Source organism: Aquarana catesbeiana, linkage group LG02, assembly GCF_042186555.1.
Source record: "Aquarana catesbeiana isolate 2022-GZ linkage group LG02, ASM4218655v1, whole genome shotgun sequence".
In the NCBI taxonomy this organism is placed as follows: domain Eukaryota; kingdom Metazoa; phylum Chordata; class Amphibia; order Anura; family Ranidae; genus Aquarana; species Aquarana catesbeiana.
Window position 1 is genome coordinate 99528430 of NC_133325.1, and position 18554 is coordinate 99546983.

The 18554-nt window shown below is 40.5% G+C and overlaps 1 protein-coding gene across 1 annotated transcript in view; it reads right to left on the bottom strand.

The window, feature by feature from the left end:
• FREM2 (FRAS1 related extracellular matrix 2) overlaps positions 1–18554 on the bottom strand; it is a 293022-nt gene that overhangs the window by 25477 nt on the left and 248991 nt on the right. Inside the window, exons 16-17 of the mRNA XM_073613282.1 lie at positions 16198–16529; positions 293–485 (exon numbers count right to left, since the gene is read on the bottom strand). Of these exons, the coding sequence (XP_073469383.1) occupies positions 293–485; positions 16198–16529 (525 nt within the window). The remainder of the gene's footprint in view (positions 1–292; positions 486–16197; positions 16530–18554) is intronic.

Sequence of the window (18554 nt, forward strand, 5' to 3'; positions counted from 1 at the left end):
GCTAGAAGAAATCTTCCAAAAAGGACACTACAGCAATAAAATACTGACAGACTTTCTACATCTTCCAGACTCAATCCAAAATGAGGAAAGAAAGTTTGTCTGGAGTTGTAATGTGAGACAAAGCAGAAAAGATTAGAGTGGAATTGAAAAAAAAGTAGAATATGGAAGAAACTCCAGTCAATGCAGGCAGAAAATTAAAAAAGATAAACAATTTATCTGCTAAGTACATCTGGTTCTGCTATATGGCACATTCAATTATTTCATGGCATTATAGAAGATAGGAAGAAATTACCTTGTAATTCAGCTTCTGGCGGGCTACCGATACCATCCTTCCACAAGATGGCGGTGTCATACACAAATGTGAGCCGCAGCTCAGAGTGCAGATCGAAATGCTGCCAGCCACCGACTCCCACCGGAGAGTGAAACACATAGGACACGTACAGGGGCACCCGCAGGGTTACATAGGACTGTACAAGATTCAAGACCTTTAAACAGAAAACAGTACTTTAGAAACACAACTCCCTATACATGTAACATTACATTAACAACAGGTAGAAAACATTCACCTAGCAATAGATGTAGCTTTTCTTTATGATGAATGATTGTTAGTTTCTGGAGTAAATATTAAAGATATTCTGTATAGTTTTAGTTAAACATAGCGTTCTGTAACATGTTATTACTGACACACGTTTTATTTCTCGTTTTAAACCTTTCACTGCCTGAATCAAGCTCTGCAACTCAGCTGCAACTCAGTCAACCAATGTTGCTATTTTTCACTTTTAAATTAAAGTAAAATATTTTTTATTAAAATTTTACAAAAAATCTCCTAAAAAATCTCCTAATCATACATTTGAAAGCATGGGCCCTGGCAAATAAAAGATAATACTATTGATTTTTAAGGTTCCATGATAGCTGTGCAAATGTTTATCAAAACAATCAATTTTGATTTAAACACAACATAATTGCATAAAAGATAAGAATTTCCCAAGTTAATAAATTACAAATATGTGTAAATTTTAAAAGAGAAACAGCCAGGCAAATACTAAATTAGGAGTGGAGAAAAATGTGTACATTTGAGATTTACTGGCATCTGCGTCCCTAAAAGATCAGTTGAATAAAAAGCTTTATATACAATAATGAATTATCTTTTTAGAAAAAAACTACACCAATCAGCAAAAATGTTATGACCGCCGACAGATTAAGTGAATAACACTAATTATCACTTTACAATGGCATATAAAAGTCAGTGGGTTAGGCAGCAAGTAAACATGTTGTCCCTGACATTGATGTGTTGGAAGCAGAAAAAATGGGCATCACAGTTTGTTGTATATAGGGGCTGCATAGCCACAGACCAGTCAGGGTGCCCATGCTAACCCATGTCCACAACAAAAGGGCCTACAATGGGCATATGAGCTTTAAGTGGATGGCCAGGTGAGTCGCTTATCTGGGGAAGAAATGGCACCAGGATGCAGTATAGGAGAGGCACTGTGATATTTTATCCAATGTTCAGCTGGCAAACCTTGGGTCCTGACATTCATGTGGATGTTACTTGACACATACCACCTACCTAAACACTGTTAGTGACCAAGTACACCACTTCATGGAAACGGTTGCTGATGGCAGTGGTCTCTTTTAGTGGGATAATACACCCTGCCACACTGCAACAATGGTTCATGAATGATTTAAGGCGGTGGTCATCAACCCTTGTCCTCAGGGCCCACTAACAGGCCAAGTTTGCAAGATAACTGAAATACATCACAGGTGATATCATTTGCTGCTCAGTGATTGCAGTATTCTAGTCTGCATCTCCCCAAGGTAATACATAAAACCTGGCCTGTTAGTGGGCCCTGAGGATAGGGTTGATGATCACTGGTTTAAGGAACACAACAATGAGTTAGAGGTGTTGACTTCACCTCTAATGGATCCATGCCTGAACGAGTCAGGGCTTTTCTGGAAACAAAGGGGGCACCCACTCAATATTAGGTTGGTGGTCATAAAGTTATAGTTGATTGGTGTATATAGCGTTGTTATTTTTTGGTATCCTTGGAAGTCGGATTATGCAGTAAAACACATCGAAGGCAGGCAACTGAAGGTAGGCAAAAGTTTACATTTAAAATAAAATAAAAACCACCTAGCTCCATACTAAGATTATGCCCCTAGAAGTATTCCTAAACTTATACAGTATATGCATATACACTATATTGCCAAAAGTATTGGGACACCCCTCCAAGTCATTGGATTGGCAACAAGTGTATAAAATCAAGCACCTAGGCATGCAGACTGCTTCTACAATCATTTGTGAAAGAATGGGTCAATCTCAGGAGCTCAGTGAATTCAAGTGTAGTATCCTGATATGTTGCCACCTGTGCAATAAGTGCATCCGTAAAATTCCCTTGTCAACTGTTAGTGGTATTATAACAAAGTGGAAGAAACTAGGAACACCAATAAATCAGCCACAAAGTGGTAGGCCATGGAAAATGACAGTGCGGGGTCAGCGCATGCTGAAGTGCACAGTGTGCAGAAGTCGCCAACTGTCTGCAGATAGCTACAGACCTCCAAACTTCGTGTGACCTTTAGATTAGCACGAAAACAGTGCATAGAGAGCTTCATGGAATGGGTTTTCATGGCCGAGCAGCTGCATCCAAGCCTTACATCACCAAGTGCAATGCAAAGTGTCGAATGCAGTGGTGTAAAGCGCGCCGCCACTGGACTCTAGAGCAGTGGAGACGTGTTCTTTGGAGTGACGGATCACAATTTTCTGTCTGGGAACCTGAATGACGTGTCTGGTTTGGCAGTTGCCGGGAGAACAGTACTTGCCTTACTGCATTGTGCCAAGTGTAAATTTTCGTGGAGGGGGGATTATGATGTAGGGTTGTTTTTCAGGGGTTGGGCTTGGCCCCTTAGTTCCAGTGAAGGGAACTCTTAAGACTTCAGCCTCAGACATTTCGGACAATTTCATGCTCCCAACTTGTGGGGACAGTTTGGGGATGGCCCCTCCCTGTCCAACATGACTGCGCACCGGTGCACAAAGCAAGGTCCATAAAGACATGGATGAGTGAGTTTGGGGTGGAGGAACTTGACCGGCTTACACAGAGTCCTGATCTCAAATCGATAGAACACCTTTGGGATGAATTTGAGCAGAGACTGCGAGCCAGGCCTTCTCGTCCAACAGGCCTTCTTGTCTAGTCGTGCCTGACCTCACAAATGCACTTCGGGAAGAATGGTCAAACATTTCCATAGACACACTCCTAAACCTTGTGGACAGCCTTCCCAGAAGAGTTGAAGTTGGTGTAGCTACAAAGGGTGGGCCAACTCAATATTGAACCCTGCGAACTAAGACTGGGATGCCATTAAAGTTCATGTGCATGTTAAAGCAGGCATCCCAATACTTTTGGCAATATATATATATATATATATATATATATATATATATATATATATATACATACATACATATATATATATATATATATATATATATATATATATATATATATACTCAGTATATATGGATTATGTGCTTGTTTTTTAAACTATATTATCTTATTATTTTTTATATATTTTTTGTCACTACAGGTTTTCACGACAGTTTACACATTACACATTTTTTGTTTGTTTGAGATGGGTAAAGCCCTTTCATGTGCACCTTACTGCAAGGGCTAGTTATAAATTGGGGTGATTGCCATCTTTTGGTATATCTTGCTAGCTGGATTTGGGGTAGGGACACACTGGATACCTTCAGCTGCCACTGTGCTCCTGCTATGTGTCTAATGTGCCCCGGCACCTTTAAGGAGGGGTGGGCTCCCTCCAGGCAAACCTGCCCTTAATTTATCCACTGCTCCAACTTGGAGACCTTCAAATTTAGAGTTAGGTCCGCAGTACTCAGAGGAGCCTTAAGGAGGCACTGTGGCTTCCACAGATATTTGCAGATGTGTGCGACAAAACCCTCTCTTTATAATGTCTATTGTTAGACCGGGTTAGACCAGGTCCATTTTTTTTGCAGACTAGCTGGTAAGTGTGCTGGGAAATGTTTTGTTTGTTTAAGACAGTTTACAGATGTTGTGACTAGTCCACTCAGGACTGGGGAAGTTGGGGGGTGGCAGAGGATAAGAATTTTTCTAGGAGAGTAAATTAGGAGGGGTGCTAGAAATGGTAATTTTGGGGGGGATTGGGGGAAGAGAATTTGTGCTAAGAGGGGGAATTTGGGGGTTTGTGTTAGAAGAGGTGATATAGTAGAGGGGGGAAGGAAATTGTGCTAGGAGGGAAAACATTTTTTGAGGGGGGGGGGGATTTGTGATAGTAGGGATGATTGGGGATGAATTTTGCTAGGAGGGGAAATTTGGGGAGAGGATTTGTGCTAGGAGGGGTGAATTTTTTTCAGGGGGGGAGTTGTTGAGAGGAATTGAGCTGGAGAAGGAGGGGCGCAGTTTAGTATGTTTGCCCTGGGCTCTAGGTCAATGTTTCTCAATTCCAGTCCTCAAGTACCCCCAACAGGTCATGTTTTCAGGATTTCCCTCAGATGAGATGGCTGTGGTAATTACCAAGGCAGTGAAACTGATCAAATCACCTGTACAATATAATGGAAAGCCTGAAAACATGACATGTTGGCAGTACTTGAGGACTGGATTTGAATAACATTGCTCTAGGTAACCTTGTCCAAGCACTGGCTTCACTTTAGGGAGACCTCAGGGGTCTAAAATAACCCTAATGCCTATATTACGTGTTGCAGGAGATCAGAAACACGGGGTTCTTGATCTGCTTCTCCTCTGGCACCATGCTGAAACTGACCCCATAGGACAGAAGCTAAAAACCTCCACCAAACTGAATGTAAAAAAAAGTTCTGTCTAATTTTATTATCTAATTAACAAAACAAGATTTAGTTTACAGTGAAAACTGTAGCAATGCTCACGTGAACTCAAATAAATGTTATCTGAACATTAAATGATATTCCTGAAAATCGTTCTTCCATCCCGACTGCATGTACAATTATATATCTTAGCAGATTTTACATAGAAGTCACAGACTGGCCAAATTGATTACAGTAAAACCATGTAAATAATTCCTTTCTGCTATTGGGTCAACTATGTATTTTAGAACCCACAACTTACAGCACACATACAGACTAATTGTACAGACCAGCTTATTCTGAACTGCATAAAGCAGCTTCAGGCTTGCTAGGTATCATAAGAACAGTATATTCAGGGGAAAGAGGGAATGATTTGTATGGCTCTGCCCACAATCCTAAAATAAAAAAATAAACCCCTTATTTTTGAATTTGTGATTCAGGTAAGACATGCAGAAACCTATTTTTTGAATTCTTTATTTTCATGCAAACCAGAAGGCAAACACACCCACAGATAGATTTTAGCTACACATCATTAGCAAAGTTTGCAGGTATTGACAGGGTACAAGCAGTCGGAAAAGCATCCATAGACAAATAAACATTGTGTCTCACATAATAGCAGGGAAAACAGAAAAAGAGATATCTGGTAAGAAACTTGGTAAGCTAGACATGCAAATAACTGTGCATAGCTTCTCGTCAAACGGGAAACAATGAGGTCCCCAATTTAATTTTTCGTGGAAAGAGAAACCACGAGGGGGCACTGAGGGAAAAAGGAAGAGGAACATTTTTATTTTTTCCTTAAATTGGTTGTAAACCTCAGAAATGAAATATGAACAAAGCATATCCCTCTATAGTGTGTACTTGTCTTAATTAGGAGCACTAATTGTTGATTCTGTCTGCTGCATCATTTCTCTGCTATCAGCTTGCATCACTTCTGACAAGTTTTCCAGACACCAAGAGAAAAATGGTGACAGGGGAGTGATCTCCAGCTGATTTGCAGCCTTAGCTCTAAGGAGTGTTCGCAACTCCACATGCCCACGCCCGTCAGGAAGCTGACACTCCGTAGCGCTAATCACAGATAGTGAGACATTTTCCGATCTGTGCAGTCGTGGATCGGGAAATGTCTCACTGCCTGTGATTAGCGCCGTGGACTGTCAGCTTCCTGGCGGGCGCGGGCCCGTGGAGTTGTGAACACGCCTGAGCTCATCCTTACTAAGCTCTGTTCCTGTGTGCTGTGTGGAGGGTGTGTGTCTCTTCCTTAGATAAACAGGTACTACTTATGTAGGAAGATTTGTTTAATCTCTGTGAATTACCTGAGGCCAGTCAATTCACTGGGTATATGAATTGAAAAATGTACATTCTGCCTTGAATTTTCCCTAAACAATAGAAATATGATTGTGCCTAAGTACTACTGTTCTTTAGCTTAATTGTCACTATTGTGCTGATTACTGTTTTCCTGTGGGCTTGCTGGAGAGGAAGTTGTACTTGAGGACCTGCAGTGCAAGTATTTCCCTGCTTCTGCTTCATTCATTCTGTGGATCCCCCCACTCCTCTACCAAGATAATCACCTCCATACATAGACCCAGTGCAGAACAAGGCATGGTAAGTCAGTAATGAGGACAATATCAGCTTCTGGGAGCATATACCATAGATAAAATTGATGCCAAGTCGTTTGCCCTCTGTACAGACATTTAAAAGGGCTTAACTGTGCCCCATCATGTCTGAAAACTATTTTGTTAAGTTAATCAGTTATTCTGGGATCATTTTTTTTTTTTTTTACTTTCAATCTTTTTTATTGATTTGTTCCATATATGATCAGCCTTAGACACGCAGATAAAAAAAAAAAAAAATGAACGGGCTGTAATACATTCTGTGATATACAAAGTCACAAGAAAAGGGAAGAATGCCCCTTTCTATACAGTCTCAAAGACGGAAAAGTGATAAGAGTTCTCATACTGACGCCTGGCTTATAGACACATTTATTTCCCAGTTGTTCTAGGTTTTCAGCGGTGTGAGGGCCAGAAAGAGATTAACAGGCTCTGTTGACTCTACAGTGCAGACTCCATGGAGTCTAAGTAACTTGACTGAGCTTTGCTGCTAATCGGGGTAAGCACAGGTGCAGCGTGAACCCGTGGTAATCGCAGCTTTATGATGAGCAATGTTAAACCATCAGCACACACAGGGCTTCCTTTACACGAGAGAGTGTTGACATATCATGCCATACGTTATGCCCAAAGCACACAGAGGATTAATCCAACCTTGTGCATTGATATCCTGTAGTTTAACCCTAAAGGGAGCGCCCCAGCAAGTCACGTTACCACTAAGCCAGGACCAACTGGAAAAAGCAGTGGGCCATGAGAATGGCACCTTTACACTAATTTCACCAGCATAGTGATGTAACTGCTAAAACTTCCTATATTAAATATCGTTTTTTTTTTCCCCTGGCAATTTCACCACTGGAAACATTTATAAAGAGGGAAACCTTGGACAAGTCTACATATGAGATATGCAGTATACTGTACCATACCTTCAGGTTATGTAACTATGCTTACTATCAACACTAGATGATGACCAGTAGGACGATCTGGAAGTATGGGTTTTTTTTTGCCCATTCATACTTACCTAGGTGGATGCAGCATAGGTCCGATGCTGCATCTGTCCCCGGCGCCTCTTTACTGAGAGCCAAGTGATCGAATACAGCTGATGGCTTACTTCTCACAGATCCCCGAGCAGAGAGCTGCTGTCAATCAGCAGCTCTCCTCTCTGGTTCTCCTAGCTCACTGGAGCGCTGAGCTGTGGAGGGGCGGGGAGCGGCCATCTCAGGCTCTCAGGGGGTCGCTGAGAGGCTGAGACGGGCATCAGTCCAGGCACCTGGCAGATCCAGACTTTATTGTCGGGATGATGCGGTGCCTGGACTGATTCTTATGACGTCAGCAGAGAGTCCGCTCTCTGCTGAAAACGGGTCACAGGAGTGCAAAACGAATTGCCCTTCTGTGACCCAGAGGAGAAGCCCAGCCAAACGAGCTCAGGCTGGACATTTCCTTTAAAGACTGCATTAGCACAGCCCACAAACTTATTCAGTTTACATTTCTTCATCAGCTTTACTATACCCCTGAAGACTACTAAAATGGGAGTGATTACCTCTGCTACTTGTCTGAGATATTCTATGTCACCATCGGACACTTTAAATATGTTTTTCTGATTAACATTATGGGATCAGGTGTTTATATCTCTGGAAAGAACTTACATTTTGTGGGATCCAAAACCACCAAAGGTTGGTCTGTTTGGTTTGGTAGATAATTATGCCTTAACAAACAATCAGAACGTTATTTTTTCGAGCTATATTGTTTTATGCAAGGAAAACTATTTTATAAAATAGGAAGAGTACATCGACTCTGAGCTTTACCCACCTAAAGAGGCTCCTGGATGATCTAGTACCCAAATTTAAAATAGTGAACAACAGTAGGGCCTGTCCTCAACAATTCTATAAGATTTGGCAATTTTGGATTGATGCACTAGGCGACCCAACCTGGCAGGCTGACGATGGGACCATGCACTCCCCTCCCCTCCCCTAGGAGTAGGTTTATTTATTAAGTTGCATAAGTGAGTAATATGTTTTCTCTGCCTTATATAAATATGTAGAATGAATGGGGTGTGTTTGGTTATGTATATGTCATGTTTAATTGCGTTGGCACACCCAAGAATATCTCTGTTCTTTGGTTTGTACATACAAATTTTCATATAAATAAACAATCTTTAAAAAAATATATAGTTTATTGATATTTTACTGTTCCCAACTTAACCTCCCAAAAATTGCTGAAGAAAAAAAAAGTGGCCGAACATTGCTTTGGCACCAAGACACTCTTGATTATGTCAGACTTTGCATTGGGGCCATAATGGCAAATACTACATCCTAAGTACTGGCAAAGGGAGTTTTGAGAGAATGCTAAAGTATGGCTCCATGTACACTGGGTGTTCCCTGGGTGTGCCCCAGTGCATAAGGTGGTCTTTAGGTGTGGACAGAAGGCACAGGTGCATCATCCAGCCCTGCCGCTGGCAGCCTGTTTTACATTTAGGGAAGTGTGCGCTCAGGGGAAAGCTGGGTTCTGGGCATTTGTCCCCGGGTGTATAATTCCCTTAACATTAGCAGTATTCGATGCACTGTCCAGCCATGTCTAGTCTCCTCTCATAGTTTATAGGCTGCCAGCAACTCGGCTGTACAATACACATGTGCCCACACCTAAATGCTGAGGCCTTGTGCACCAGGGCTAAACGTAAATGCAACACATGGTCGAAAAAAAAAAAAAGTATAACACTCCATGCACACTAGACACTCAAAAAAGCTGGATCAAAAAATGCTAATATTTAGCAGTGTTTTGCAGTGTTTAGGAGCATTTTCATAAGTGTTTATGAGAGGTAGCCGCCGATGTGCTTAACAACCAGTGAATAGCTGGTTATTAAGGAGCGGGCCGGAAAGCCAGCAAACACGTCCCTAACAACAGATGACTTATCAGCTGTCAGCGGGGTTCCCAACTGACAGCTAAATGTAAACTAAACAATTGCTGGCAATAAAAAATGGGAAAAACAGCCTGGGGGTCCTCCCCCCAAATCCATAAGAGGATTGGGGGGAGGATGCGGCAGCCGCTATACACTGCTTATTAAGGACGCTGGTGGGCTGCTGGCTAAGAAAAAAAACTGCTTGAGACCAGTGCTTAGTAGAGGTTAACAGCGTTTAGGAAGTTCTAGGAGCTATCAGCTTTTTTTGTTCTGCTGGCAAATCTCTCCAAAAAAACACAAAGAAGCGTTTTTTTTTTTTTTGTCTGCTCCTGGAAGCTGAAGCTTGAAAAACAGTTCTAGCCTACAATAATGTGCATGAACATAGGATAACATGATTTTCTTCTGGGACAAAACAAAATGCTCGAAGTAGCTGCTAGGAGCTTAACAATAAGCTAGTGTGCATGAAGCCTCACAAATTGGACCCCACAGCACTTCATGGGGACTACTTTCTAGGTCTGGGGTATCCATGCACCCCTTTGATGTCATAAGAACCAAATAATGAGTCATGGGGTTGAATCTCTAAACACCTTTAAAAAATGTTGCTAGATTAGAATCTAACTAATAATCGAATAATCTTTGCGACATTGAACCTGAAATCAAAGTAAAGAAATCAATGACAGAGGACATGCTAGTAACCTTATCCTCCTCTATTACATGTTTAATTGCGCAAAAACAACAGAAAACAATCTCACTAGTTGTAGCTAGCCTTTATACCCATGATTTGCTTTTTTTTATTTTACTCCAGAAGGCAGTGGGCAGGGATCTGACATCAGGCACTGCACAGCATGAGAGCGGAGTGTAATTTGAGACCTGAGTAGAGGGAATGGACACACCCACCTCTATGCAGTCTCAAGATGAAAGATTCACAGCTGAGGCTGTGAATCATTTGCTGTATGTTAGAGAAGGGGGGGGGGGCATCTCCCAGGATCCTTTGGTATCAACATAAACTGTCAGAAGGGACTCATACAGATAGCAGAGGAAGGAGACAGCAGCCAGAAATTACACTAGATGCTTTGGATTGCGGCAAGTACACACTAAAGAAGTACATACGTTTTTCAATTATTTACAACCATTTTAATTATTATTTTATCAATTGTCAGGGAATGCTGCAAAACCTTGATATACACCCACAGACACCAGAGGGAAAAACTGCATATCTCTGATGAACAAAATCATCAAAATATGCAAGTTGCATTAAAAACTATTTTTAAGTCAATACTGCCATGATTGCAAATGTGTACTGAAAATAAAGGCGATTGCCCTCACGTTAAAGACACTGGCCATCATTCAAGCTAGAAAAGAGCTGGTGGGGAAGCAGACTTTCTGCAAGGGACAGCCCAGGAGACAAGGTCAGTAATGCAGTGAGAGTTTTAATTTTATGTTTAAAATGCCTGGGCCATTTATTTACATAGAAAAAGGTTTGTTTTAAAGCTCCTTGTCAGAGCTTTCTATTCATATCTCATGTTTTGCCATTATAGTGTGTAGAAGACAAATGCAGACGATGTGAAGAAAGCAGCACTTGGCTGCATGTAAAAGAACGATTTACATGTCTATCTTTGGCCGATGGATAAAAAAAGAAATACCTTTGTAAACCACAAGATAGAAATCTGGTTCTGGAAGCCATATCAATCTTCTTATGTTATCATCAAAAAGTCGCATAAATGCTTTTAAAGGTTTAACGGCTGGTCACTGATTTTAGAGCTCTGATAACTGGCTTAATGAGCCGTGATATTTATTCTGAGACAACATAGGACAAAGTGCAGCCTGGACACAAAGATGTTTCACTCATGTCACAAGGTTTTCCTGGATATTTGTATTTGTGGAAAGAAGCTGAAAGTGACCCCACGAGACATGATTTATTTGAAAAAAGACCTTCCTCTATAAAACGCAAAACAACCTTTCAACTATAATTTAGAACATTTAACGCACTCTAATAAACAACTCAGGCTCTATAAAAACTGTAATAAAACATATAAAAAGGGGCCGACTACACCAGGTTTTTCCAGCAAAGAACTTTAAAATGCGAATGGAACACCAATGCACCCTCACAAAGCACCTGCAGTGCCCTACAGAAGATGTAGCCTTTACTACATTTCCATGTGGGATGTGGTGTGCTTCAGCCTTTCACTTTGAACGCACGGATAGGTGGCATGTACTGATGGGCACTGATTTGCAGCACTAATTGCTGGCACTGATATGCAGGACTGATAGGTGGCACTGACTGATGGCCACTGATTTGCAGCACTGATGCCTGGCACTTATGAGCACTGATAGGTGGCACCGATATGTGGCACTGATAGGTGGCACTGACTGATGGGCACTGATTTGCAGCACTGATAGTTGGCACTGACTGATGGACAATGATATGCGGCACTCATAGCTGGCACTTACTGATGTGCACTGATATGCGGCACTGATGGCTGGCACTTATGGGCACTGATAGGTGGCACTGATAGGTGGCACAGACTGATGGACACTCATATGCGGCACTGATGGCTGGCACTTACTGATGGGCACTGATATGCGGCACTGATGGCTGGCACTTATGGGTGGCACTTATGGGCACTGATAGGTGGCACTTATGGGCACTAATAGGTGGCATGATACAATAAAATCGACGATAAGTGATGACAGAGTGAGTACAAGAGCCCATCCTAATACACTCTGCACTCAGCCTCAGTAAGCCTAGTCAGAATGCAGCAGCGGACATCTTCTTACACCCAACCCATCTAGTTAGTTAGAAGATATCCGCTGCCACCTTGTGACTGCAGGCTACTGAGGGCGAGTTCAGGGTGTACCAAGATGGGCATTGCCGTGTACAGCCTCTGACGGAGACTCAGGCCGTCACTTCCGTTAACGATTCTGACGGCCCGGTCACCGATGTACACGGCTGCACACCGCTGCGAGTGACCCACACCCCTGCCCACAGGCTTACCTTCGAAGCTCCGCTGCACTGCAAGACCTCTGACTGTGCCGCGCTCTGCTCCGCCTTCTCCCACCCACTCTGCCTGCTCACTGACTTCCAGTATCGGGTGAAGCATTGGGAGTACAAGTACTCGGGCAAATACTCGGTAGTATCGGTATTGGTGCAACCCTAAATACGACTAAAACTAAAATGGCATTTTAGCCAAAACTCTAATGCCTCGTACACACTTTCTGACAACATAACCGTGGAATTTTGTCCGAAGGATGTTGGCTCAAACTTGTCTTGAATACACACGGTCACACATACGTTGGCCAACAATTACAAACGTAGTGATGTACTAGACGTACTACGTGGTTTTTCAGTTCTTTAGTGCCACCCTTTGGGCTCCTTCTGCTATTTTCGTGTTAGTAGAAGTTTGGTGAGTGTTGATTCGCGCTTTTCTTATCGCTTTTCATTTCGTGCTTTTCAGTGCATTTCTGAACGGCCGTTCGTCAACCAGACATGTTGCGGAATCGGAGGAGATAACGTGTTATTTATTATTGGCCTTGTAGTTTTTGCTGTGACATTATTTTTTTGGTTGAATAATGATTTGATTTGGTATATTTTCTATATTTTTGGATGCATAGAATGCACTTTTTGGTTCTTTTCTATTGGCAGATAGCATGTCTATTTTTATTATTATTTTTTTTAATGCACAATAAAAAAAATTGTGTAGAATAATACTTGGCTATGTGTTTTACTTCAAATGACAGTTTGGGAGTCGGCAGTTACATTTAAAAAAATACAATGTAAAATTGACAAGGGACACCAACATAGTTGTATCTTTGATCTTATAAACTACGGGATAATGGTGTTGTGGTAATTTGCACAAATTAAAAAAAAACAAAAAACATAATAATATTATTCTTGATATTACTAGAAAAAAAAAGCCTTTGAAAATTCGTTTGCAAAAACTCCATCAGTATCACCAGCAAAGCAGCTTCATTATTATCCCATTAAAGAAGAAGAGAATTGTGCGCTGCATTTGGAGATTTCACAACTTGCCACGTCACAAATGTTAATTCTCCATTACAAACGCTAGTTTACAAGACCGACCGCTTCTGCTTCCGAGCATGCGTGGTTGTACTTTGGACTTTTGTCCGACGGACTTGTGTACACACGATCGGAAAATCCGACAACACACATTTGTTGGCAGAAAATTTGAAAACATGCTAGCCAACATTTGTTGGCGGAAAGTCCAACAATCGTCCAATGGAGCATACACACGGTCGGACTTTCCGCCAACAACCTCACATCCAACATTTCCCGTCGGAAAATCCGATGTGTTTTATAGCAGAAAGTAAAAAATACTTTTTTTCTCTCAAAATTGTCACTTTTTTTTTTGCTTATAGCGCAAAAAACAAAAAATGCAGATGTGATCAAATACCACCAAAAGAAAGCTCTATTTGTTGGGAAAAAAAGGACATACATTTTATTTGGGTACAGCGTTGCACGACTGCGCAATTGTCAGTTAAAATAACGCAGTACCTTATAGCAAAAATGGCCTGGTCATTAAGGGGTAAAACCTTCTGGGGCTGAAGTGGTTAACAGAGAACTGTTATAATTCAATGGCATTACAGCTAATATAGTTTACAGTTTTTTTCTTTTAATATTTTAAAGTTGCACTTCTGTTTGTCAAAAAGCAATATTTTTGTTTGTTTATGACACTGGAGATTTTAGCCGACTAAAATACAACTAAAACTAAAAACAATTCAGATGACTAAAATACGACTAAAACTAAAACAATTCAGATGACTAAAATACGACTAAAACTAAAATGGCATTTTAGTTAAAAGCCTATGACTAAAACTAAATCGAAATCGAAATTTGATGTCAAAATAACACTAGTCTGGCCCATTGCAACAATGACAAGGAGATCTGTTGCAACACACAGCCAGCTCTCTAGGACAGATTCACATATGTAAATGGCAACCCTAAATATGGAACATTTATTTTGGTTGCTCTCTGCTATTGCAGACACTGGCCTATAAATACCTTACCTTATTTTTCAGCTCTGCCTCCTATGTATGGTTATGGAAACTGCGATTCATTCTAACATGTCTCTGCCCATGGAACATGAATTACATTTATTTTGATCATACACATAATCAACTATTAAAAGGCGTTTTATTAGGTGACACTTGACATTTGGACCTTCCATCTGCCAGGACTAATGTGGCACAGATCTGGCATCTATCAATACCAAAACATTTCCCTTATATATTTTTTTCAAACATAGCTATGTGGATAAGTGCCTATGCCACTGCTAAGAAATACCGAGAAGTCTTTGATGTTTCACATAGACGAGAGACTGAATAAAGTTCTGTCAGTAATGAGGATAAAAGAGAAGAGCCTGGTTCCTAAGACTATGTTACCTGCTGTTACCACTTCAAACAAAATAAACAGCATCAATTCATTTTCCATATATGTTGTGTTTCACGCATAGACATGAACTCAGAAGCTATAAAAAGTGAAAAGGACATTATTTCCTCTCGTGTCTCGGCCTCGGGGTATGATATATTTAAAGTTTCCTGTACTTTTGCAAGCAGGAACATTTTGGAGCGATCGAGGAATGTTCTTATATTCACACATCTATAATGATATGTCCCTACTAAGCATGGAGGAACAGTCTTGGGGGTCAGTGATTGGCCAAGCAGGTCTTTCCTAATGATTGCTATTTCCCCCTCATGTAAGCATCTCTCAGGTGCTCCATTCCTAATAGCCACACATGTGTATATTTGCCTTAAAAAGGTTGTTAACATATTCCCAGTGAAGTGACTTCCCTCAGGTGATACACAGAGATGAAGCAAAGCCTCATGCATAAGTAAGTTGTACCTGTTTATCTGCTGCCACTTTTCTCCTTCAGCAATTCAAAGAGCAGAATTTATACAGGGTCTCTCAGCTGTGAAAAGCAGGGGGCGGAGAGCTGGCGTTAGATCAGTGAGGAGAGCTCTGAGAGCTGGTTGGAGGAAAGGGACACACCCCTATTTCACACTAGAACAGAGCTGAGGCTGTCAATCAGCTAGAGCTCCCTCTCCTGTCACCATTTTTATCTTACAAGAAAAAGAACCATTGCTCCAGGTGTATAAAGATAAGGCTGATTGAAGTATCTTGCAGAGTGCTAGCCCTGGCCCGCCTCCGTGGGAAACTTGGAAAGAAGAAAGAAATGGCTGCACATCCAGAACTTCCGATTGCCTTTTATTTTGTTTCACAAAGATAACACCAGAGACGCCAAACTGTGGTCACATAGACGCGTTTCACACATACATCTTGTGCTTAATCATTACCAATTACCAGTAATGATTAAGCACAAGATGTATGTGTGAAACGCGTCTACGTGACCACAGTTTGGCGTCTCTGGTGTTATCTTTGTGAAGCAAAATAAAAGGCAATCGGAAGTTCTAGATGTGCAGCCATTTCTTTCGTCTTACCATTTTTATCTTGGTGTCAGGAAAAGGTGTCAGAATCGAAATACTTACCTGACTCCTCCATTGATCCAGCATTTCCCCATTTGCAGCACCGCTGCTCTCTCTTCCTCTTTTCATAGTCAATTCTGAGAGGAGGGAAACGGGGGCATGGCTGAGCCACACTGTGTGTGTCTATGGACGCGCACAGCCCAGCTCACAAGCAGATAAGTATAATATCTTTTTTTATTTTAATGATTGAACCTGTATTCTGCACAGAAAGCCCAATCCCAACACTCAGAAACGAGCCACAAATATTTAATGGTCACTGCGAACTGTGGATGTTGAGTATTTTTTAAATGTTACTTTATGAAAAAGTGCTGCAGTTAAATATATTGTGTAGAATATTAGGCTATGCAGCAACATACCTGTCCATCAGTTCCGATTGTTCCTCCACATTCAGTCAGTAGTTCAGACATATCATAATAGCTGGAAAACTCCCACAGGCAGGCCTCCAGGTTCAGGTTGCGGTAGAAACGCAGTGTATTGGCGCCACGGAGCTGTGTGCTGTACTGGTAAGGAGACGTCTCGCCTATGACATTGGGGTTCTTGGTGGCATCTGTTAAAAACCCATAATTTGTTCTAACTTCATTGTAGTCTAGAAGATTGGAACATTTGTGGTTTCCAACCCGAGTACCATCGGGGCTGAGCGTTAGCTCAAAATTAGACATTTCTCTTGTTGAAACAACCGGCAACATTCCTAAAATGGAAAAATACACACACAGTAAATAACACATTTTATTAGTGACATTATCTTGTAAAAGCATAACTATCAGTTTCAAAGGACCTTGTATCCTTAATGCAGCGTACACACAACCGGTTTTGCCGTCGTAATAAACTCCGAAGGTTTCTCCGACGGAACTCCAACGGAATTCCATTCAAGCGGTCTTGCCTACACACGGTCAACCCAAAGTCCGACCAAAGTCCAACCGTCCAGAATGCGGTGACGTACAACACTTACGATGGGACAAGAAAAAGGAAGTTCAATAGCCAGTAGCCAATAGCTTCCATCTTGTTTTTGCTTCAGAGCATGTGTCTTTTTTGGTCCGTTGGAACAGCATACAGACGATCGGTTTTCCCCATAGGAATTGGGTCAGTCGGAAAGATTTAGAACATGTTCCATTTCTAGGTCCGTCAGATTTTTCAGAAGAAAAAAAGTACGATGAGGCCTACACACGATCGGTATATATATGATGAAAAGCTTCCGTCTGACTTTTTCTGTTGGACATTCTGCTCATGTGTACGCGGCATTAGAAACTGTTAAGCACTCAGTGTATGTCTGTATTCTTCCGTTGTGATGGGAGGTATGCAAAGATAATTTATATAAAATGCACAGTGACAACTAGGGAGTAGATTGTCTAGCTAAAGTCAAATAATTAAACTCTAGATTTATTTTTACTTCTGAATTATCACAGCAAATCTACACAACTCAAAAAGAAACACTGCCCTAAAGTTTTATTTTACAATTGTAAGTCCAGCCATACATTTTTTGAATAGTTTGAGAAAGATTTAAGCTCTGTAGACACAAGCAGAATTTGGTTTGAACTTTCCCATGGAAATTGTTCGTCTTGCCATCGACTAATTTCATTCAAAATTCAACTAATTTCATTTGAGTCAATTAATTTCATTTGAAAGTTCTTAAAACCTCATCCAGACCTGCTACTTAAATGGAATCCCAGAAGTACTAAACAGGTTTCATTACAACATACACAATTTTTCCTGAATAAAACCACTTTTATCGTTAAAATTTTGTTTTTTCAAGACAAATTTTACATCTTGATGCTTCAAATTTTCTCCCCGCAGTGGCTGAAAACAAACATCGATTTGACCCCACTAAACATTAGAAAATTGAAAACATATTCCATTTTCAGATGCAATTCTACTCATGTGTACCCACCGTTAACCACTTGCCACTTGCCCACAGTACATTTACTGCAAGCTGGCTAGGCGACGTACTGTGCGCTGACTGGACATGTGCACAGCCAAAACATTCGTTCATTTTTGTTTTCGTTTCATTAGTTAATTTTTTTTTTTTTCGTTTTTCAGGTCATTCATTATGATTGCAATTCGTAAATTCGTACATTTGTAAATTCATACATCCGTAAATTCGTACATTTGTAAATTCGAAATGTGAAAATCCAAAAACCCAAAAATTCGAAAATCTGAAATAGTAACTAACTATTAAATTATAGGTATTGTAATTTCCTTTCAAATTTGGCTGTCAGTGAACGTAACAAATACGAATTTATCCGAAGTTACGAATTATCCGAAATAACGAATGCTGCATCTAAACAAATGGAACGAAACAAATTAATAATAAATAATAATAATAAAAAGTTTTTATTATTATTATTATTGTTATTCATTATTATTAATTCATTATGTTCCATTCGTTTGGATACGGCATTCGTTATTTCGGATCATTCGTAACCTTCGGATAAATTTGTATGTGTTACGTTCACTGACAGCCAAATTTGAAAGGAAATTACAATACCTATAATTTAATAGTTACTAGTAATAGTAGTTAAGTTATTATTAGTTAATTATTATTTCAGATTTCCGAATTTACAAATTTACGAATTCACTAATTTACTAATGTATGAATGTATGAATTTACGAATTTACAAATTTTTCTAATTTACGAATATTCGGAAAAATTCGTTAAACAGGTTTTCTTTAATTCGGATATTTCCGAATTAACGAATTTGTCGAAATTAGTTTAAAA